Genomic DNA, 21,704 nt, shown 5'->3' with positions numbered 1-21,704 from the left:
CGTCCGCCACTGCGTCACTTGCCCGGGTGCACCGCTTACCATTCACCCGCCAGAAACCAGCAGAGACCGGTAGCTTTCTCTGGCTTTCTCGGCCGCTCAGGATGAGATGCTGTCATTGACAGGTCAGAGCTGGGTTTGGCGCGGAGGGGGTCCGCGGATCGTCACGAGTGATATTGCACAGCCACGATCGGGAAGGGTTCCAGGGTCTACTTGCTTTACTACATATATCTAGAGAAGGATTGATGGAGTGATGTGATGTCGTCGTATGATAAGTGATTTTCCCGAGTATATAGAATTCATTTCGTGGTATTTCGACTGGCATCATTTTACTACATTCCGCCCATGAACGCCAAATCAACCCTAATCCACAAAGAAAACCCTCCCTAACAATTAACAATAATACCGTTCCGCCATGTCATATATATCCTCGAAAGACTCACTCGATAACGAAAAAGATCCCGATATTTCCGAATCATGGTACGATGCGCTCTCGCCCACGCCAGCAACAGAGAAAGACTTCCGCGTCGTCGACAACAAGTTCGCTTTCTCGCCGGGGCAACTGAATAAACTCTTAAACCCGAAGAGCATCGATGCCTTTTACGCCCTTGGGGGGTTGAGGGGACTGGAGTATGGATTGCAGACGGATCTCGTAAATGGGTTGAGTACTTCGGAGGGGGTGATCACGAGGGCGATTGGGTTTGAGGAGGCGAGGGGGGTTGCGTTCTCTGAAAAGAGCACAGTTGCTGTTGAGGCTTCGACGTCCCATTCTCAGCATGTGCGCCCATCAAGCCCTAAGACCATAGCCCAAAGCAAAAGCTCCTCAGCACCCTTCCACGACCGAACCCGCATATTTGGGACGAATGCGCTCCCCTCCGCCCCAAAGAAGAAATTTATTCGACTATTATGGGACGCATATAATGATAAAATCATCATCCTGCTAACCATTGCCGCCGTGGTGTCGCTATCACTGGGGATATATGAAGCTGCTTCGGGTCAATCGCAGGTCGATTGGATCGAGGGCGTTGCGGTCTGCGTTGCGATTGCTATTGTTGTTAGCGTTACGGCCGGGAATGATTGGCAGAAGGAGAGACAATTTGGGAAGTTGAATAAGCGGGTATACATACCTTCCATTTCCCGTTCCATCCCTACCGTGCCTTTGAGTGCTTGTTTTTGAGCATACGGTGTTGACGTTGCTAGAAACTCGACCGCCAAGTAAGGGCAATCCGCAACGGACACACAATCCAAATCCACATAACAGACCTAACAGTCGGCGATATCGTGCATCTCGAGCCCGGCGACAGTGCCCCCGCCGATGGTGTAATAATCACAAACCACGAGATTAAATGCGATGAGTCTACCGCGACGGGGGAGTCAGATCAGGTTGAAAAGGTTAGTGGGTTTAAAGCCTCTGAGTACCTAACCGAGGGTCATCAAGGTATTGGGAGAGACGTGGACCCGTTTATCATCTCCGGGAGTAAAGTGCTGGAAGGGTTGGGGACGTACCTCGTTACTAGCGTTGGGCCGCACTCGACGTACGGACGGATTATGGTCAGTCTGGGGACCGAGACAGACCCGACACCGTTGCAGGTGAAGTTGGGGAGGTTGGCGAGTTGGATTGGATGGTTTGGACTTGGGTATGTCTCCCTCACCACTCAAAGGGGTTCGGGCTGTGGATTGATGTTGACGCTGGAAAGGTCGGCCCTACTCCTCTTCTTCGTCCTCTTCTTTCGCTTTGTCGCGCAGCTTTCAGGAATTTATGAGAATGATTCTCCGTCTGTCAAGGGGCAGCATTTCATGGATATCCTTATCGTTGCTGTAACGGTCATTGTTGTTGCAATTCCAGGTAAGATGCCCTTTATGTACCTTTTGATGAGTTAACAGTGTTAACGAATGCAGAGGGCCTTCCGCTCGCGGTAACCCTAGCACTAGCATTCGCGACAGCAAAAATGCTCAAAGAGAACAACCTTGTGCGTCTGCTGCGCGCCTGCGAGACAATGGGCAACGCGACCGTGATCTGTTCAGATAAGACTGGAACCCTAACGCAGAATAAAATGTCTGTCGTCGTGGGGTTCTTTGGCGCGGGCGACTCGTTCGGGAAACTTCCTTCTGATACGTCTGACTCGGAACCGGTGGTAATATCAGATGCTGTGCGAAAGTTCCCGGTCACCTTCAAGGATTTAGTCCTGCACAGTCTAGCCTTGAATACGACGGCGTTTGAAGAAGAGCGACAGGGGAAGAAGGAGTTCGTGGGCAATAAGACTGAGATTGCGCTTCTTCAACTGGCAAAACAACAGCTTGATCTGAACTTGTCGGACGTGCAATCAGCTAACCAGGTCGAGCACGTCTACCCATTCGATTCAATCCGAAAGTCCATGGCCGTTGTGTACAGGACAGACAAGGGATATCGCTTCCTTGTCAAGGGCGCCCCAGAGCTCTTACTCAGAGAGTCGACGCGCATAGTCCAGTCAGGATCGGGCAGTGAAACTGAGAAGGAGGCAGTTTCAGACCAAATCTCAGATGACGACCGCCACTCTATCTCCAACCGAATCGATTCGTACGCACGCGGCTCACTAAGGACAATCGGGATCGCGTACCGCGACTTCACCACCTGGCCACCAACATCAAAATCCCAGCCTAGCTTCAATGAAGTCTTCAACGAGATGACCTGGATTGGTGTATTCGGGATTCACGATCCATTACGACCGGAAGTGGCCGAGGCAATCAAGAATTGCCACTCGGCAGGCGTGCAGGTTAAGATGGTAACGGGGGATAATATTAATACGGCACTGGCAATTGCTGAATCATGCGGTATCAAGACAGAAAATGGGATAGCCATGGAGGGACCCGAACTGAGAAAGCTGGATACGGAGCAGTTAGATCTTGTTGTTCCCAGACTGCAGATTCTGGCAAGATCAAGTCCAAGTGATAAGGAGTTGCTTGTGAAAACACTGAAAAGACTGGGTGAGATTGTTGCGGTCACTGGTGATGGAACGAACGACGGTCCAGCCTTGAAAGCAGCTGATGTTGGCTTTTCTATGGGGTTGAGTGGGACAGATGTTGCGAGGGAGGCGAGCTCGATCATCCTGCTGGACGACAATTTCCGGTCCATTGTTACTGCGATTGCCTGGGGGAGAGCGGTTAATGATGCCGTGGCGAAGTTCTTGCAGGTTTGTCAATACCCAAGAGATTGCAATAATGGCTAGGATAGACTGACCATGGACGATAGTTCCAAATCACGGTCAACATCACCGCCGTCCTTCTGACAGTCGTGACGGCAATCTACAACAGCAGAAACGAGAGCGTCTTCCGGGCTGTGCAGCTGCTCTGGCTGAATCTGATCATGGACACATTCGCGGCGTTAGCGTTGTAAGTCTCTCCCAACTCCGGATAACAGTCGCACTCACTCACAGGAATAGGGCAACGGACCCTCCCACCGTGGACATCCTGAAGCGACCCCCGACCCCCCGCCACGCGCCCCTATTCACAGTAACAATGTGGAAGATGATCCTGGGCCAGTCCATCTATAAACTAACCCTCTGCTTTGTACTGTACTTCGAAGGCCACCGAATCCTCGGACTAGACCGATCTTCGGAACAAGAAATGCTTGAGCTCGACACGATCATTTTCAACACCTTCGTGTGGATGCAAATCTTCAACGAGCTCAACTGCCGGCGTCTCGACAACAAATTCAACCTGTTCGAGGGAATCCACCGGAACAAATGGTTCGTGCTCATTAATTTTCTGATGGTGGGCGGTCAGATATTGATTATCTTTGTGGGAGGTGCGGCGTTTGGGGTGACGCGGTTGAAGGCCTGGCAGTGGGGGGTCTGTTTGGGCTTTGGAATAGTTGCAATTCCCTGGGCTGCAGCATTGAAGCTTGTTCCAGACAGATATGTTGCCATGGTCCTTGACGGGTTTAGCAAGGGGTTAGGAGTTATCGGGGGCCCGTTGGTGAATGGCTGGCAGAAGCTGGTTGCCCTAATAAGGAAGTGGGTGAGGCCGGCCGGGGCAGGTGCGAGGGGGCGCAAGGGGAAGGTCAGAGTTGCCGATAACGCTGTATAATATTGTACTTTAGCCTTTTCTTCTGCTAATATCTATTCATCTTCATTTATACCAAGGCTGTTTGTCCTTTAGGATATCCATTCTTTATGTTGGTCACGAACAGTTCGTTAGACGAAGAACCTCCGGGCGCGTGGATGCCTATTGTCTATGCAGGATACGAATCGGCAATAAATGAGGACACCCTTGAAAAGTTCAAACAGATGACATGCATTGATGCCGAGGGTCCTCAACTCCGGAGCCAGATTCACACGATATTCATCTTGGTGCTTGTGCCACGACCAACTCTTCTCGACAGTCAGATCACCATCAACAATGAATTCGAAAAGATTGTGGCTGCCATGCTCTGGCTTATAGACTCATGGGGAGGTACTAGTCGATTTTCCTTCAATCTTCATACCCACATATCCTATGCTCTTCCCCATGCTTGGTTCGTCCCGTTCAACGTTCCTCGGAACCTTGCAGAGGTTGTTTTTCCTGTGAATCTTTGCATTCAAGGACTGACCTTCACATACTCTAATATTTCTGTTGTCTATTGGCGAATCTTGGAAACTACCGCATTTAGAATTGCCCAAGCCTGTCGGCGTCTTGAAACCCTGAATATCAACTCAGTTGCGTTCGAGGAAAGACAGGGCGCACCCGAGCCACAGCTCGAATCCTCCAGACTCCGCAAGCTCCCTCAACCGTTCCCTGGGTTTGTTTTGGTAGTGCTAACATGGCGCAGTTCTTTCAGTTTACTTAAGATTAATTTTACCTCCTAGGCTTGCTCGATTCTCGCTCACCACCGACCTTCACGGTCTCCGCGAGGACTACACCGTGGATGCGAGACCTAGTCACGAAGACCCATTTGAAAAGAACTTGCGAAACCTTTGCCGTACTCTCAAGTTCATATACCTCAAAGGCGTGCGTATCCATCTGGATTTCTGGTGCCCTCTACATAACAACTTGCCCATGGACCGAACTAGTGTCTGGGACAGTCTGGAACGCATAGAATGCGCGAACAAGCCCACTATTAAGAGACTCTATAAGCTCATCCAGATTTTCTCTCGCCCTCTCTTTCTTCCCTTTGCTTTCCCCTCCTGCTAATCTGCGCCGGCCAGGGCTTGACATTCGAGCCAGTAACCTGGGCTCCCGCCTATACCATCGGGCCATGGACACGCTCTTGACATCCGCCAGATACGCCGCATGATGCATGCCAGTCCTCAAGTATATCAGGCGCTCAATTCCTTCCATGACTATCTACCCCGGCTTGATCTTCGAGTGGAACCTTCACGATAACAGGCGCGCGGGGACCTTAGCCCAGTCTACAATGGACGGGTACTCCGTAGGAAAGTCCGTGATGGACGCTTGGGTATTCGACCGTGCTGACATGCACATGCAGGATGGACGAGCCTTCGCTGGCATTTCTTATCCTCGGTACTTAGAGGAGCTGGCCGGTGGTACTGAATCGGAAGCTAGTTCTAGTTTTTATTATAGCTCATAGTTCCTTTGGCTTTTGTTGACGGTAGTTAGATATGTAGTAGGGTTTTGTATTTATCAATCTTTGTTGTTTCGAAGAATAGGTTATATGCTAGATAATTACAACTCTGTCCATTGTTGACTTTGTATCAAACAAACTCAAATAGCCGCATTGACCTTTTTAATACCGCCCTTCGTCTAATGGATATATTTACATGGGATAAGGTGACTCTAAAGGTCGAAGAGCACTACATTGCCTTTTCGAGCTCGTATGACCTCTCTTGACAACCACTATTTTATCAGTTGTACCTTGGAAAAAACCTCAAAACTACAAGACCCCAGAAGCGCAGCGAAAGGCCGCGGTCCAAACTCTAACATCATGCAAACCCTTATCATAATAGCAACAGCCTTCAGCGGCCTCTCTCTAGCTATTTTACTTTACTTTATTTTAGATACTAGAAAGCGTCACTCGCATTAAAAGTATCTTACTCCTCCGAGCAAGACTAGTTATCCTCTCTAATACTATATAATATCTCCTCAACATCTTCGGACATGGACACCTTCGGTCTGAATTACTATACTGTCTATAACTACGTATGGGGTCCGTCTCAGCACCCGTCTATGGCCTACCTAACCTCTCGCCATCTGTCGAAACATGTCCACTTTCGCATCGTTGAGAGCATTCCAATGCTGGTGAGCCTGATCTATATATTTCGCACTGAGTAGTTTCACTTCCTATCGTGATTGGTTCTCGCTGCGGTATATACCGTCTATGTTTGTCGAGTTCGTACGGATCATGGACTATAGAACGGATAAAGGATGGATGGATCATGTATATGATGTATGTATTATTCTGCAGATCCCTCTGTATAAGCTATGAGAGTGTTTATTGTTGATAGTACATGAGCGATCATCAATTATGATCGCTCATGTACTATCAAGGAAGAGGGAATGAGTTACTGGAATGTTGCACAGTACACAGGAATGTGAGTCTCCCATCCATACGGAAGTGAAGAAGAATCTAGGACGAATGCTACATACCTCTCCTGAGACATCTATAAAGTCAGGCTCTAACTCCACCAAAGCCACCATATCTCGCATCCTCATTTTCCCTGTCCTCCATTCTCGTCCACAAAGAAAGAGAAAAAAGCATACCCTCATCATGAAGCCATTCAACGTCCTCACAGCCCTAGGCCTACTCCTGACCCCGGCACTAACCGACAAAACACTAAACATAGTCGCACATCCAGATGACGACCTCCTCTTCCTGAACCCCGACATCCTCCATGACATCGCCAACGGCTTCACCGTGCGAACAGTCTACCTGACCTCCGGCGATGCAGGACAAGACTGGACATACTGGACGCTCCGACAAGCCGGGGCAATGGCGGCGTACGCGTCCATGGCCGGCATCGAGAGCGTCTGGGACGAAAGCGACGCTGGTGTGGAGGGGAAGGATATCCCGCTTTACACGCTGCGCGGGAATTCCAACGTGAGTTTGGCGTTCTTACATATTCCTGATGGGAGCATCGATGGGAATGGGTTCCCTGCGAGGGGGCAGGAGACGCTGGAGAAGTTGTGGAAGGATAAGACTGGGCGGATTCGCACAGTGGATGAGTCGGGCACGACGTACTCGAAGCAGGAGCTTATCGATACGCTCACGACCGTGATTAATGATTTTGAGCCGGATAGCTTGAACTCGTTGGATTATTTGCATGAGTATGGTACTGGCGATCATAGCGACCATACCTCTGTTGGGCTTTTTACGAACGAGGCGGCCATTCCGTCGACCTATCCTGGGACTGTTATTGCGTACCGCGGGTACCCGATCAAGTACGAGCAGCCGAATGTCGGCGTTGATGATTTGGCGAGGAAGAAGGATGTTTGGTATACATACGCCGCTTATGATGCATCGGTTTGCGGAAGTGATGCGGCTTGTGTGGGCTCGGAGTATGAACTTTGGTTGCAGAGATTGTACACTTCGAACTGATGGGCTTTGGCTTTGTTGGACATTTGTTTTATGTTTTCGCTGCCGACCGACGCTGCTATTAATTAATGTTTGAATTTGCTATGGCCTGGCACTGATGATTTGACTCACCATTCACAATACTGGTCTTATCGACTCGAACCTCCTTATAATCCTTTTCACTTCTGACAATTCAATGAGCGTAGCAATGCAGATCAAAGCCGAACTGGTGGTAAATAGACATGTTATTCCTATCATTGTCCACCATGCAAAGGGCTCGGCCTATACGACCTGATGTCATCTGTCATCAAGTATCGCAGAGCTAACGGATGGATTGAGCACCGACCCCGGTCCCATAACTGAAACGCAAGGCGGGTGCACTAAGCTTGCAGATTTGCACAGACCCTTTGTTCTCGAATAAGTAAGGATACGCGGAACCTTTCTGTGCTAGCAGAATCCTCGGCTAAGTAGAGTCTGTAGACGCGGTAGAGATATGAAGCACGTCTGTTGGATATCATACGTTGCTCGGCGGTAGTCGTTTCAGAGTTGTGGGTTACAACGCTCCCTGAATAGAGTTTACTCGAGGGTCCCGCGCGGTAAATTTGGAGCATAGCGTAGGGCTACGGTGGACCTGGCGGCAACAAAGTTTCTTCGCGGCTTAGGACTTTTCCGTTTGGGTCCGGGCGAACTTGTACATCGTCACGCCTAGGTCGGCCCATCAATCGCCGGATGTGCCTGCGAGGGACCAAGTTGAGATCATATCGAGTCCATCTGGTGAAATCGATCGCGGCAGAAGGTGAGATGACGCACGTTGCAAGTCGTGTCAATCGTATGGCCCTTCGCGCACTGGAGCCACTAGCCACGTGAAAAAATTCGCCGGGCTTCCTCATGAGCCCGCGATTGTGCCGCTGCCACGATAACACGGTGGGTCGGTCTTTGGACTTCGTCGAGAAGGCAGCACTCCAATGATCATCTGAGGCTATGCCTAAGAAAGACACCTGTCCACGGTTCAATCCTCCCTGACTCGAAGTTGGAACGGGATGGAAAAAGCGGGGAAAAGCAAATAGACTGAGTCAAGCGCGGATCCCGAATAGGCAGTCGAGGTTCGCCAATTTTGCCTGACGCGCTCGAGAGAAATGTGCATCTCGCTCGAAAGAGTCCGGCTGAGCGCAGCAAGCCTTGTTTTCAGCAGGTTGTGTTTTTTCAGGCAGGCGTTCCGCAGCTAAAATGGCAGGCGTAGGCCGACGCTGTTTGATTTGCCGGGTAGTATCTGTGACGTTGTGTGGATACCTGACCAATATCGTCACGAAAGAAATAGCCATGCCGGTTGTATTGTTGGACCGCCCGGCATATGCATGGAGTTCTGTTTCGAGCATAGTGCATGTCGTGGTCTGCCAGTGTGGAAACTGCTCAGAGCGATCCAAGCTGTCGGCCTGGGATTTTCCGCAATATGCAGGCAAAACTGCCATGCTATGCGTTGCGGCGAACACATTCCCTGCGTGCAAGACAGCGCACCGAGCCCATTGCACAGGGACTTGGGTTAAATGGAGCCTAGGCGTCAGCTAGAGCCACACTAGCGCGGGAGTGCTACGGCTGCGAGGCTACACGGGAGATATCTTATTGATTACCCGGATAAGGATATCTTGGTAGTTGCATAGTTTGGAGCCCAACCAGCCGTCCTCTTGTAGGCCCACGCTCATTTGATTTGTCCATGGACGATAATTCGTAAAAGTATATGCAGTCCCAGCGACGACATAGGCTGCGCTCGGACGGGAAACACCTCCTTTTTTGGAGCCGGGACCAGTAACCGATGCGATGGCTGAGCCACGTTTGCTTCGGATTCGCGGCCTTACCAGGACAGCATCAGAATTAACTATGATGGCATTGCCCGTCTTTCGTATTCCCCCACCTGCCCACCAAGGTGTTCAACTGAGTTATCTGGCTTGGGTATCTGTCCTCGAGAGTTTGACCTTGGTCATTTTGTCGGGCGAAAGCATCGCAAGCTCTTGAGATAAGAAGCAAGTGGTTGTGAGGTACGGTGCAGTGCGCTGCGAAGCTCAGGCCTATAAATAGCAGATGCTAATATGACCGGTGCTTAGCCTAACCCAACCCTTCGTCGTTCTGTTTCTACCCCGCGTCTGGCAGCTGAGCCGCGAATTCGCTGAAGAAAGTCTGAGAGCATATGCTTGGGTCAGATGTGCAACAACGTCCGTGGTCGATTTGGTGTCTGCGGCCATGAAGCAACCGTGTACATCGCGAAATGTCCGCCAGCAGAACGGGCCGGAAGAGACGTAATCTGCCCTCCGCATCAGCGCGAGGACGTCTGGGACTGGCAAGAGGACAAGGACAACGAGATGTGTCCATCCTGCAAGGGAGACACGCCACCTGAGACTCCGTGACACAAGACGATTGCAGGATGATGAAGTTGCGAAGGTTTTCGAGAATTTTAGGAGGCGTCATGACTGGTGTTTTGCGAGCGTCCAGATTGTTTTCTCATTTCAGAAACGAGCTTTTGCTCCGCCTTACCCCCCCATGTGAAGGAGGACGCGTCGGACCTGGCCGTTTCAATCCATCTGTCCCGTGATATGAATATCCTGTTGTTCGTTAGCCCTATGATTATCTCGTCTATTATCACCAGATTAACGCACCATTCATCGCCCTGACGACTTGCACGATAGACCAGATGCGGTAGCTGAGTGACATCATTACGAGATAGAGGCTCTTTAACGTTGAGATCAAAAATAAACCATCGCTTCAGGGGCAGTTCGGAGTCGAATTCGCCGGGAATATGGACATGGTCATAGACGGCCGGGCTGAGGGTGGCGTGGAACCTCCGGCTGAGCAGGTCCCGGCATACGGCGTCCCCGAGGGCGATATGGCGGCCCTGGGGGTTTCCTGGGATGTCAGAGACACAGGCACGAACAATGACTCGCATAGGATGAGCCATGATAATGGCAATATCACGCAGTAGTAGAATGAATGAAGTAAAGCAGCTCTGTGAGATCGAGAGTAAGGAGGAGGGATGAGAGGGCGAGAGAGGAAGCGGAGGTCCTTTGTTTGCTGGAGAAGGTGTCCATAGCAAACAAAAGGTCCAATTGAAGGCAACAAAAGGACCGAGCGACCACTGCCTATGTCCTTAGTGGCCGGTCCGCATAATTATCCGACCGGTCGAGGCAATGTGTCATTTTGCTCTCACTTGTCCTCTGGCTGGGAGCTGTCATCCTGTCGTCTGCGTGAGTACAGAATCACGATCGAACACGGCCAGGAACAAGCAGGTTTAAGTATTCAAGCTCCAGGATCTCGCCGGAACAGTTGCTGCGATCCCCGGCTCTGCAGTGCCGCTAAATTGTCCGGACCCTCTTTTAGTGGGCGCTTAGCCAGGCACTACGACTAATGCTGTGCGCTGGGGATTCTTCGTGGGCGTCCATGGGCACAAAGTACTCGTTCCAGGGGTGCAAAATACCGGTACCTTGGCTGCGCTTTTGTTGACGTCGTTGATCTTGTACTGATACTTCGTCACCTCGACGAGAACCACACAATCCCCCGGTGCCTTGTCGACTCGCATCGTCGGACCTTGGACATGGTCTGGTACTTCTTCCTCAAGCTCTTCAAACTTTACTCACATTAGCGTTATTAACATTACTCTGTACATATAGTAAACCCATTGCGGCCCTTACTCCATGCTTTTTCCAATCCCCGTCCGACGACACTTATCGCTGCTTGCCTCGTCCCATCGCCTTTCCCCTCGGTCCTGCGACGGTACCCATCAGCACTACACAAGTCAGTTCCATTCAATCACCGAAACAAAACAGAACTCACCGTCCCAATACGTGAACGAACTCGAATAGTTTCCCCAGAAGTACCGATGGTGGTCATCGTGCCAGTCCGCACCGCCCCAGAAGGGGAACAATCGTCGCAAGCTCCAGGGAAAGTCATATCCCGAGTGCGAGTCGATCGCCTGCAGCTGTCGCAGTGCCATCCACCCTAGAACTGTTATCAGATGCACATTGCCAGTGACGTAGCCGAGAACAAGCGGGGGGCAGATCGTCCCGAGACCGAGGAGGAACGTCTCCGCAGGACTGGCGTACTCGGCAGTCAACCCGAACGGCGCCGCATACTGGTGGTGGACGCGGTGGATCGATCGGTACAGTGGACCCCAATGGAATGCTCGGTGCAGCCAATAGTGATATGTGTCTTCGACGATGAAAAAGAGCGCGATTTGGGCGGCGATGACAGAAAGCTTAGGGAAGGGCAAGGTGTACTGGACGCCGCAGAGTTCCATCATCGGATGGAAGAGGACGATCATTGGTAGTTCGATGATGAAGTGGATGGCGAGGATGTACTTGACGCAGGTCCATTGGTCGTTGACTGACGGGGCTTTGTTTTCTTGAATCTTGAACCGACGGAAGACGCTGGGGCAAGCGTCGGCGACAACCCAGGGAAGACAGCGGCCGAAGTAGATGAGTTCGTGAGCGAGGAAGGTAATCACTCCTGTCACTTGTGAGCGAGACTCCTCCCTTACGAGACGCGACTTACCAGTCGCGAGGACATCATTATTCCAGAAGGTGTAATGCGCCCACCATAGCTGCTCCGGCCAGGAAAGGCTAGAGTCCTGTTTGGCGACATTGACGAGCTCAGGGTATGACATCGAGCCGGAAGATGGAAGAGTGATATTCGCCATATTCGCCATTGTGATACACTTTGGATGAGGCTCAATGTGTAACAGGTACGTCTTCCAGAAAAACTTTTCCCGGGATATTTGTAGTGTTGCGGTGTTTGGTCTCAGCCAAACCCCGTATGGGCTGATCCAACGATTTTAAACACACCACCCCGGATCCCAAGCCGCATCCTCACCTCGCCACAATTTAGCCAGGCACTCCCAAATTAATGTGGGTAACTATAGGGGTCAGTTCACGTACGACACGGGATCTACCCATGCGATTGGGTTGTATGCGGCTGTCTGGGGTTGGTACTGGTTCACCTACTCGGCCGGTTGGGACGCCGTCAGAAACTCCCGTTGACAGCCAGCTTCGATACTATCACTTGGCGCTCTCTCTCTCTCTAAGCCGCTGATCAAGCGAACTGAAGCGAACTGACTCCGACGTAGTAAGAGAGACCCATTGTTGGTAAAGTCGCCGGGAGCCACTCAACTTCGTAGCCGAAATCACCAACCAACAATCGTGCCATGCTGCTGGAGCTATCACTAACAATGGTCTACATATATTCCACCTTGACCCTGGTCAGACAAGTAATTTTTATCTTAGATATGCGCAACTCACAAAGGTTGAGTCAATTTTTCACGAAACCATTTCTTCGTGGGTGGTTCAATGTCGCATGACAGCAAATATACATCTAGCGTGGTAGCGGTCTTCGAAAGGTCGGTAAGGAATCAAACCAGATCTACAACTAGCTTCTTCCTAAAGCTTTTTGTAAGCCTACTGTTCAATAGATTTACAAGACTGCATACAATAGATGTTGCGAAGTCTCATTCTCATTCTAGTTCTACGATTGACTGGGACCGTCTATAGGCTCATCCGTAGACACATCCAGAGCTTCGAACGATCGAACCATGTACTCCTGCCCACGAACCATAATCCTCTTCTGAGAATCGTCAACAGGGCCATGTCCTATATCGCTTCGCGCAGGCAAATCTCCTGCCTCCGGACCGAGTTCATACTTCACCACAAACCCAGTCCCCTGAACAAAGCTCTCCCTCCTCGCACTAACCTCCCCACCACTCTTAACAACGGTCTTCGTCTCACCAGCCGGTCTCACAAGTACCTGCCTCTGACGAAGCACGATATAAGTACCCCATAGAGCGCCGATAAATGTCCGAGTTACCTCCGCCTCTTCGCTTTCACTCAACTCTGGCCAATCCCTCACGCTCTCGAGAACGAACGATAGCCCGATATTCGATCCCTCAATCGGGCGGAATGGCAATGGCCGCCAGACCTCCTCATACTCCTTTACCGGCGCCCCGGGGAAATCAGGTCGCGGCATAATGCCGACCTCGAGATCGTCACCGTTCGGAAGCGCCGAGAAGGTACCGCAGTCTGCGACGCCGAATGCGTTTCGCGAGTCGAGTTCGTGGGTGAATGTGACTTCATCTGTACCTTTTAGCTTATGTTCTTTTGAAAAATGGGAAAGGCGCGACTGGCTACATACTTGAATTCTTGTCTTGAAGTCGCTCCCCCGCGATCGCCCAGTCGATTTTGGTGGTGTTGAGGTCGACGCGCAGGTCGACGTACCAATTTCCGACGGAGAGGACCAGAGTGTCCGTATTCTCGAAGGCGGGCTCTGGTGGCCATCGGAGGGAGACCCTCGTTGAGAGGCGGCACTTTGTCATTGTTGTGGCCTGTGTTGTAGTGGTGTAGGTCGTTGCGTCCGTGGTCATCTCTAATCTCTATCGCATCGCGGCCTCCACGTGGGAATCTTCTTATCAGTTCCCCCGCTCAAATTCCTTGACTTGGAGAAAACGCAACAACAATTATTGGTTGTTCGTCTTACTCCAACATTCCATCTCCTCGGGTTTCCTCTTCGGGGTAGCTCAGGGCTCAGGGCGTCGATATGCTTATCACGCTCAGGACTACTACATGGTGCGTATATAGCCAACAGGTACAGGGGACATCCCTTCGCGAATGAACCACGGTCAAAAATCCACAAAGATGTTGACTCTCTATCTAGTAGCCGGTTTTATCCTGAGCATTTTCTTCATACAGCGACTTCGCTCTCCTGTTGCGAAACTCCCCGGACCATGGTATACGACGTTCACAAGTCTGGTCTTGAGGTACCATGAGTTCACCTCGAATCGACGTCTCTACATCCATAACCTTCACAGAAAGTACGGGGCTGTCGTTCGGATCGCACATAATGAAGTCTCGTTCGCCAGCTTTGATGCGATCAGGGAAATCTACGCGTCGGGTGGAAGCGGATATGACAAGACCGAGCTGTACGATTTGTTTCGCCAATTCGGGATCAAGTATGATGACCAATGGAAAACAACCGCCTCCAAAGAGTAGCTGACTCGATCAGGACCATGTTTTCGACTCTCGACAAATATAGTGTGGGTATTGTTTGCTGATCAGAAGCGAACATGGAGTAACAGCATCCAGCACAGCCAGCGCAAACGTGAACTCGCGGACCGATATGCAATGACGAATATTCTTCGCGAGGAGCATGTATCTGCTATCAAAGACCGCGCAAGTGCTTTTGTCTCGAGATGTGTCGCGTCGTCTGAGAGCGTGGATGTCTACGTATGTCTGCCTTATCCACATCGATGCTCCTTCACCTGCATTTGTTGACGACGCAGATAGGTCTGGCTCCATTGTTATGCTCTCGACGGTGTAACAAACTTCATGTTCAGCCCCGGCGGCCTCCGCTCGCTTGACGCAGACAAGGACGCGGACTTTGATATCATGGAAGAACTCACATATCATCAAAGCCTGCAGAGTGAGTCTAGCCGCCCCTCCTCCTGCAGGTCTGCGACGCCGTGACTCATATCAAATGCAGAAAACCTCCTGCATTATTACCTCCCCACTCTAGCCCTCTACTTCCCACAACGCCTGATTCCGCGCCGCGCACCCAAGACAAACGAGTATGTCCTGCGCATGGCGGCGCAGCAGCCCCCGGCCCAGGGCAGCCTCGCCGCGAAATTAGCCCGTAAAGACTCCCCACTAAGCCACGCCCAGGTCGCAGCCGAATGCAAAGATCATATGGCCGCGGGGATCGATACGACCGGTGATGGGCTGTGCTTCCTCATGTGGGAGCTCTCGCAGCCGCAGAATGTCCGGTTCCAGGAGCAGTTGTACGAGGAGTTGAGCGCTGCGGATAAATTCATGCCATTGGATAAATTGCCCTACCTGGACGCGGTTGTAAAAGAGGGTCTACGTATCGCGCCGCCTATCCCGATGTCGTTCCTCCGGTATGTACCAGCAGGAGGCCGATCAATCGATGGGTATTTTGTTCCCGAGAAAACGATTGTCAGTTGTCAGCCATATACCGTGCACCGGCTCGACGAGAGCATTTTCCCTGAGTCGGACACGTTCAATCCGGATCGGTGGATAGATAAGAAGAGTGCCGCTGAGCGGAATAGACTGTTTTTTGCCTTTTCGACGGGTGGGAGGGGGTGTACGGGGAGGAAGTATGCTTGTTTCCGCTTGCCGTTGTTTTCTGATATAACTTGATTGAACGATACTAATCTATGTGCTTGATGCAGCCTCGCGACTGTGGAAATGAAGGTCCTCCTTCGAGAGGTCTACTCGCGGTTCCGTACGACGGTGGCAGAGGATATGTGTGGGTGTATGGACATCGATGATCAGATTATTTCTGCGAGGCCGTTGGGGCAGACGTGTAGATTGAGGTTTAGCGAGAGGTGAGAAATATGGTTCTGCTCTGTTTCATGCTGCCCGGTCGCTCGCGCGCTTGATCTGCATGAGTGCGATTGGAGTATGTTTGTCTGTATGCATGTCGTGAGTCGTCCGTTTACTCAGACATGCAGTACAATTCAGCTCCGCTCGTTTCTCCAAATCGGCCTCGGAAAAAAAGGTTTCAATTCTGCTACTAGTGTCATTATTCATTCTCGAATAAACATAGAATCTGTAGAAAACTCCATGCAACGTATTCAAGAACTGAACTCCGACACCAGAGTCGTGAGGCGGATTGGGTGCTCCAGGCCATGGCCGGCACCTGCCGTCAAATCCCACGACGCCACAAATTCGCTTGTGTTTGAACCTCGACTCCTCCCCGCCAACCAACGCACCGTTCTGCCTGCGTTTTATGTGTCTCATTCGGGCAACTGCAAGTAAATTTCAGACCAGCAAAGAGAATCATGTCGGGTTGCGGCGAATGAGATGATCTATGTTCTGGATGAGAAGGCCTCCGAATGAGTTCGAATTCCCATTCTCCCCGGCTGGATAGCTCAAATTACGGTTGCTAACTCACTATCCGCAGCGCGACGATGCAAAAAAAGCCGCTTTCGACATCCTGCCTTTGACTCACGGGTCACGAATGTGTCTCAACTTCCTGCATCGATTTATTGGTCGCTCGGAGGGCTGACAAACGAAGATCAAGAGTCTCCTTTCACAGGGATCTTGCTCGTGAACGTCGTCAATGCGCGGCGCGCATCTACAATGAGCTATTGAATTTGCAGGCATCCGGACTTGATAAACATTGAGAGTATTTGTGACAGAGGCCCCTGGATCCAATACGCTGTTGAGGATGAATTAATTGTACCCTCGCGGTCAAAGCTATGCTCGCCTTGCCGTGGAATGTCTTGTCACTCTCACCCTGATGTATATGCACTACGGAGAGGACTTGATCCTAGCGAGGCTTTTGTTTGCGTCTGGCCTCGGCGACCTCGATCTATGGCGTCTGAGGTCTACAGATGATTCCTCAAATTCGCTATGATATCGTTGCCTTTGCGCATCAGCCATTTACATCCGGTACCTTTGTCGTTGACGAGGGGATATAAGCCTCGAAGTTTCCGAGTGCTGTTTCTGGTATCCATATATATTCATAATTTGCTCTTTCCGTTCTGCAACCTGTCGTTGGCTTCCATGGTGTCCCTGCTATCCCTCTTTCCTAAGCCTCTTTCATCAACCTTCTCTTATATTTACCTGTCTGCCCATATAATCAGACGGAGTGGACGCCTATTTTATCTGGCCTTCACACAGCAAGGCATATGAAGCCCTGACCTATAGCACATGTCATCGACCGATCTACCGGTGTCCTCCTCAAGGTTCTCACGCTTCTCAATTTTGTCAAGCTTCTCGATATTTCTCGGTCATTTTCTCCAGGATGAAGAAGGCATTCACTACAATATATCGGCCAGTGAATCCACCATCAAAACACCATTATCTTTTCTTGCCGGCTTGCAGCATGCCATCGCGAACTAGGTAAATCCCACACGGTCATATCGCTCTATTCTATCGGAGTAACCGCCTAGTGCTCGGCTGGATCTGGTGAGTCTTCTTTCCTTCCATGTTTACGACTTAGGGAGCCTCTTGCTGGCGGCGTCGATCACGGTCGAAATCTCTCATAGTGCGCTATCCTTGTCGTGCCCGTGTCCCCTTCGCCTCCAATACATTGTCGACCCATTCCATCCTTCGTCCTCCTCTTTACGCTATACATCCCAGCCGGAACGTACAGATATGAAGCTGCTTCTTGAAGGTCCCTCACTTGTCCGTGATGTAAATATACGCCATATACGCCATTCTGCGGCTCATATACTTCACCATGCATGAGATTCCTCTCAGACAACTCAAGATCAGGTTTACCGATATAAAGTTTCTCAACTATACAGTGTGAATATCAGAATGACTGGTTCTTTGAGTACAGGGATTATCAGGAGCCCAGGATTATACATTGGTCAAGAATACAATTTTCGCACACAACAGCAGACAACGAAGTCAAAACTGCGCTATTCTTCCGAGGGCCAACAATATGCTTGCTAGAGTCAAGCTTGATACACATACGCCATGGGTTTACGCGAAAGGACTACCGTTGATCAACGAAGATCACTAGCGATCAAGCGAAGAACTAGATGATGTTAGTCTGAGGAGCAAATACCTCCCTAGACCATAACATCAGGGCGTCCTTCACCCGAACTCGTCCAGCCAATAACCCCAATGACAACTTTCCCACGCTCTTTTCAACCGGGTCATTGATTTCGAGCGAAAGCTGCAAGTGATTACGCGGACACCCACAAGAATGAAAGGTGTCATTCGACACAATGACGGTGGCTCAACTTACCGATGAAGGCATTTTTCATTTTATTCGGCTCTGCTTGGAAGAATGGGAAGCCTACATGTCTCCCCGTAATCCCACTCAACGAGAACGATACCATGGAACTGTCTCAGCCGCAGAGACAGCTATGGACATGGTCCCGGCCCTTGGGACTTGCGACTTATCGTCGCTGGACGACATTATTTTCTTTTCTGTCTCTGGTCCAAATTTCTCGACTTCGATTCCATCGTCTTGCTCTGGATGAGCAAGATACGTGCTGGACAGTCACTTCTCTAACCTGGGTCACGACGAACAGATGTCCAGAACACGAAGTACTCTGTCGAACTGAGGACACGACAGTCCACTGCGGCTTCATTACATCAACCCCTTGGTCAGGGATGCGCCGGTGAGGGAGCAAAATGGTTGATCAGCTTAAGCCAGCAAAGTACGGCGGCTCACGCTTTTGACCTGAATCGGAAATCAGAGAGGCCCTGTGCTTTGAGATGGGCTGGAACAAGATTGTTGCTCGGCTCAAAAACTAACAGATTCCTCATGAGTATCACTCGGGATGGTGAGTAATATCGGGACCATTCATAAACAAAATCGTTGTATGTATCAGCCAATACTTGGACAGAGACATGCTCGAAAACAAAGTTCCCCTGCTTTGTTATGCCCCCCCTTCTTCATATGCTGAACCGAAAACCTAGGCCTTACATTGAACGACCGTAGTCGCCCGCGCCGAAATAGCATGCCCCCGGCAAATCCAGTAAGTGATGACCTGTTGCTGAGACTGGAGTCGAACGCGCAACCAACGGAGCAGGTTTCTCGCGGAAACGTAAGTACTTTGGGGTGTCTTGGCGAACAAGTAAGACCTCAGAAGCCTGGATTATAAAGCTCTTGCAGCGGACCTCAGAAGCGCAAATGTGAGTACTCGACAGCTACGCCAGTTTTCAATGCAAACAAGAGCTAACAATACTTGGAAGGCTCAAAACGCGACTTTCATGCGAACAACCATCGCCGCTGTCTATGGATACTTGTGGCGCATGACAAGTTGACAACACGTTTGCTGTCCGCAACGAAGAGCTAGATCCTGACGCATCTTTCAAATGTGCTGCGCCCATGGGGAGGCCATGATGAAGATCGTGTAGCCGAATGCTCCAAGCCAGCGGTTGAATGAGCTCGCTCGCTCTTTTTCAGCTGCCCCCTTCCACTTCGTTTGATGCCATCTAGAAGAACCGCAGAAACCCTAAATATAGAATCGGCTTGAGATATAATCGGGATTCACGTTACCCAACCTGAGAGCCCGGACAACAAATGTTCCATGCCACTCCCGTGCTCCGTCAAACCTTACACAATTGCTATGTCATTTATTCGAGAACTATGCCTCTGTACTGCATGTTATTACCGACAGCCAGGTCGCATGGTCCCTCTTCCAAGCCGCAGCAAGGGCTTGGACCGTGTTCCCTCAGATATCGGAAAATTGGGAGCCTCACGTAGGATATTTGCCTGATATCGGCGATTCAACTAACTCTCAGCCCCATCTTGTCATCAGTCTACATGCGAAATCTTCACTTGAAGAAATCAGAGCCGCTAGGGTCGGAAATGGTGAACGTTCTCCTTGACTGCTGATTGTCGCTTGCTGCGTTGGTGCGATCTCTTTGAGCACAAGACCTTTCGAATCCAATCCAGTGCGAAGGATCACGCGCATGGCAAAGTACTACGCGCTTGTGGACCGAGTCCCACTCCCTAGCCTTTGTTCTATAGGCTTTGACCCGCGGTACTACAATACCGAAGGAACAGGCATTGGGAAAAAGTATACAGCAATATGCGCGCGCCATGAGCCGTACGATGTCAAGAATCATCATCCAGCCTGGTCACAGCTCGGGCAACCTGAACATGTCGAGGGCCTACTCATTTTCCCGAAACGAGCCCCACTATGGCATTTGACAAGCGCGTCAAACTGCGGCAATTTCTGCTGCTTTTTGGCGTTGGTCTTTTGTTGACAGCAATTTCCTGCTATCCTGTGGACCGGCGTTAAATACGGGTAGTCCACATCCTTTTTGGGCGGCTGGCTGTTTCAACCCCCTGTTCGAGGGCATTCAACAACCGTCCAATCATGCAAAGTAGTTGGGGCTGAGGAAGGAGAGCTGCGTTCCGCGGCACGTGACAGTACAAAATGTTGATCCGAACCAGCGAAGATTGCAGTTGAGCTTTGTGGGTCTGGCATAGGAAGGAGAAAGAAGTTTTGAAGAAACAGCTCAGACTTTACAGACAAGAGCCGGGTGATATCTAGCGAAGATGGAAAGACTGGTTACGCTAGGTGCTCTCCACGAATCCGCCTGAACCGCATTTTGTGAAGCCAGGCGGAGACGACAGCAACGACCATTGACATTGGCAACCGGCCTCGCATTTGACCTCGTTCATCAAATATCCTCGACAGCACAGCCGATGCAACACACTATGATCATGGTGCGCGCCTTTACATTCGGACACTCCGGATTACCCTACCACGCTTCGTTTTCTTAGGAATCAGGCTTATTAATTGTAGCCGGATCCAATACTAGGGCACTTTTTTGTAGTAAAACTCTGCCATTCGCGGCGCTGATGCCAGAATATCAGCGTAATTAAGTGTCAAGTCTCACTGCTAAGTGAGGCTCTGATAATGTTCACAACACAACTTGTCTATACCTTCGATCCACGATATCCGTGTGCATGACTTGGTTAGTGTTGTCCGACTGGGCCCTTGTCCAGAATATGAGGCTGAGTTGTCCGCGTGAAGGTGCGAAACGCGTGCGTGGTACTCAGCACAGCGATCGACTACATCTACAAGAATCGAAATGGCAATATCCGAGCGCTCACTTGAGGGCCGTTCGTTGCATTGCAGACAACAGGTTACACTCAGTATAAGTCCTTGACACCACGTTTTATCTAACTGTCTAGTCGAAGCTCGTCAAGGCCTTCCCAAGCACCTTCAAGATTCCACATCTGCTGTGAACGCTCTGCGAAATATCCGGGAGAAGTGGCTCAATTTTGAATCGATCTTAACTCAAGCACGGGTTAAGAGACATGCTTTCTCACCTGTCTTGGATCGTCCACACGGGCTACCTAGAGCATATCTTGAGGACCGACCGCAGACTGTCATGGTTCTGCTTTCTGTATTTACACCAATGTATATTCCTAAGAGATCCCAGATGAGGGGTTTCAAGACTGGGCCTTCTCAGACATGTTCTGGGCTATCACATTCCTGGGCCATTGTGACATCTGCATATGTCACGGCAGGAGGCACGAGGCCTTCGCAATCGCTTGACTTAGGCGGAATATCGGCCGAAACTGACTGGATTTCCGGGTCTGTGGTTGCGCTTGTTCCGGACCATGTATCAGTGACTGGAACTGCAATGACTGGTATAACGGATGAAACGCGGTGATCCGAACAAACGCCGTCAAAGCACTATTGTGCTTCTGTGCCCGTTATATTGAGGTCTATGTTTGTGTGTTACAG

At 50.6% G+C, this 21,704-nt stretch overlaps 5 protein-coding genes across 5 annotated transcripts; 3 read left to right on the top strand and 2 right to left on the bottom strand.

Moving 5' to 3' along the window:
• Positions 1-412: 412 nt before the first annotated feature.
• pmcC (putative calcium transporting ATPase (Pmc1)) lies at positions 413-4,062 on the top strand (the record flags this gene model as incomplete). Its single annotated transcript, XM_073760761.1, has 7 exons — positions 413-1,114; positions 1,198-1,634; positions 1,695-1,843; positions 1,897-3,167; positions 3,227-3,366; positions 3,417-3,951; positions 3,991-4,062. 7 exons carry the CDS (start codon positions 413-415, stop codon positions 4,060-4,062), a joined length of 3,306 nt encoding a protein of 1,101 aa, XP_073609903.1.
• A 2,617-nt stretch (positions 4,063-6,679) lies between these two features.
• BDV17DRAFT_296718 (uncharacterized protein) lies at positions 6,680-7,507 on the top strand (the record flags this gene model as incomplete). Its single annotated transcript, XM_073763359.1, has 1 exon — positions 6,680-7,507. The coding sequence occupies one exon, from the start codon at positions 6,680-6,682 to the stop codon at positions 7,505-7,507; it is 828 nt and encodes a 275-aa protein (XP_073609902.1).
• A 2,422-nt stretch (positions 7,508-9,929) lies between these two features.
• BDV17DRAFT_285706 (sterol desaturase family protein) lies at positions 9,930-12,173 on the bottom strand (the record flags this gene model as incomplete). The annotated part of the gene is made up of 4 exons (XM_073760760.1): positions 9,930-10,077; positions 10,132-10,543; positions 11,303-11,974; positions 12,020-12,173. The coding sequence occupies 4 exons, from the start codon at positions 12,171-12,173 to the stop codon at positions 9,930-9,932; spliced, it is 1,386 nt and encodes a 461-aa protein (XP_073609901.1).
• Positions 12,174-12,441: 268 nt separating this feature from the next.
• Positions 12,442-14,618, bottom strand: BDV17DRAFT_278123 (uncharacterized protein). Its single transcript, XM_073759500.1, has 6 exons — positions 14,596-14,618; positions 14,516-14,546; positions 14,168-14,462; positions 13,651-14,079; positions 12,984-13,592; positions 12,442-12,912 (listed from the first exon to the last, which is right to left on the bottom strand). The coding sequence occupies exons 4-5, from the start codon at positions 13,875-13,877 to the stop codon at positions 12,986-12,988; spliced, it is 834 nt and encodes a 277-aa protein (XP_073609900.1). The 5' UTR covers positions 13,878-14,079; positions 14,168-14,462; positions 14,516-14,546; positions 14,596-14,618; the 3' UTR covers positions 12,442-12,912; positions 12,984-12,985.
• BDV17DRAFT_297389 (cytochrome P450) lies at positions 14,149-15,869 on the top strand (the record flags this gene model as incomplete). The annotated part of the gene is made up of 6 exons (XM_073763483.1): positions 14,149-14,462; positions 14,516-14,546; positions 14,596-14,736; positions 14,797-14,932; positions 14,993-15,623; positions 15,699-15,869. 6 exons carry the CDS (start codon positions 14,149-14,151, stop codon positions 15,856-15,858), a joined length of 1,413 nt encoding a protein of 470 aa, XP_073609899.1. The 3' UTR covers positions 15,859-15,869.
• Positions 15,870-21,704: the final 5,835 nt, after the last annotated feature.

Source organism: Aspergillus undulatus (assembly GCF_047715775.1).
Source record: "Aspergillus undulatus strain CBS 261.88 unplaced genomic scaffold BDV17scaffold_114, whole genome shotgun sequence".
NCBI classification, from domain to species: Eukaryota; Fungi; Ascomycota; class Eurotiomycetes; order Eurotiales; family Aspergillaceae; genus Aspergillus; species Aspergillus undulatus.
Note: the sequence above shows the minus strand (reverse complement) of the source record. Positions and strands in the feature narration are given on the sequence as shown.

Excerpts from the sequence above, each read along its gene's own strand:
- BDV17DRAFT_278123 (XM_073759500.1), bottom strand. The coding sequence starts at position 13,877 with ATGACCACGGACGCAACGACCTACACCACTACAACACAGGCCACAACA. Across the intron at positions 13,593-13,650 it reads CGACTTCAAGACAAGAATTC|AGATGAAGTCACATTCACCC; the intron begins AAGTATGTAGCC and ends GCTAAAAGGTAC.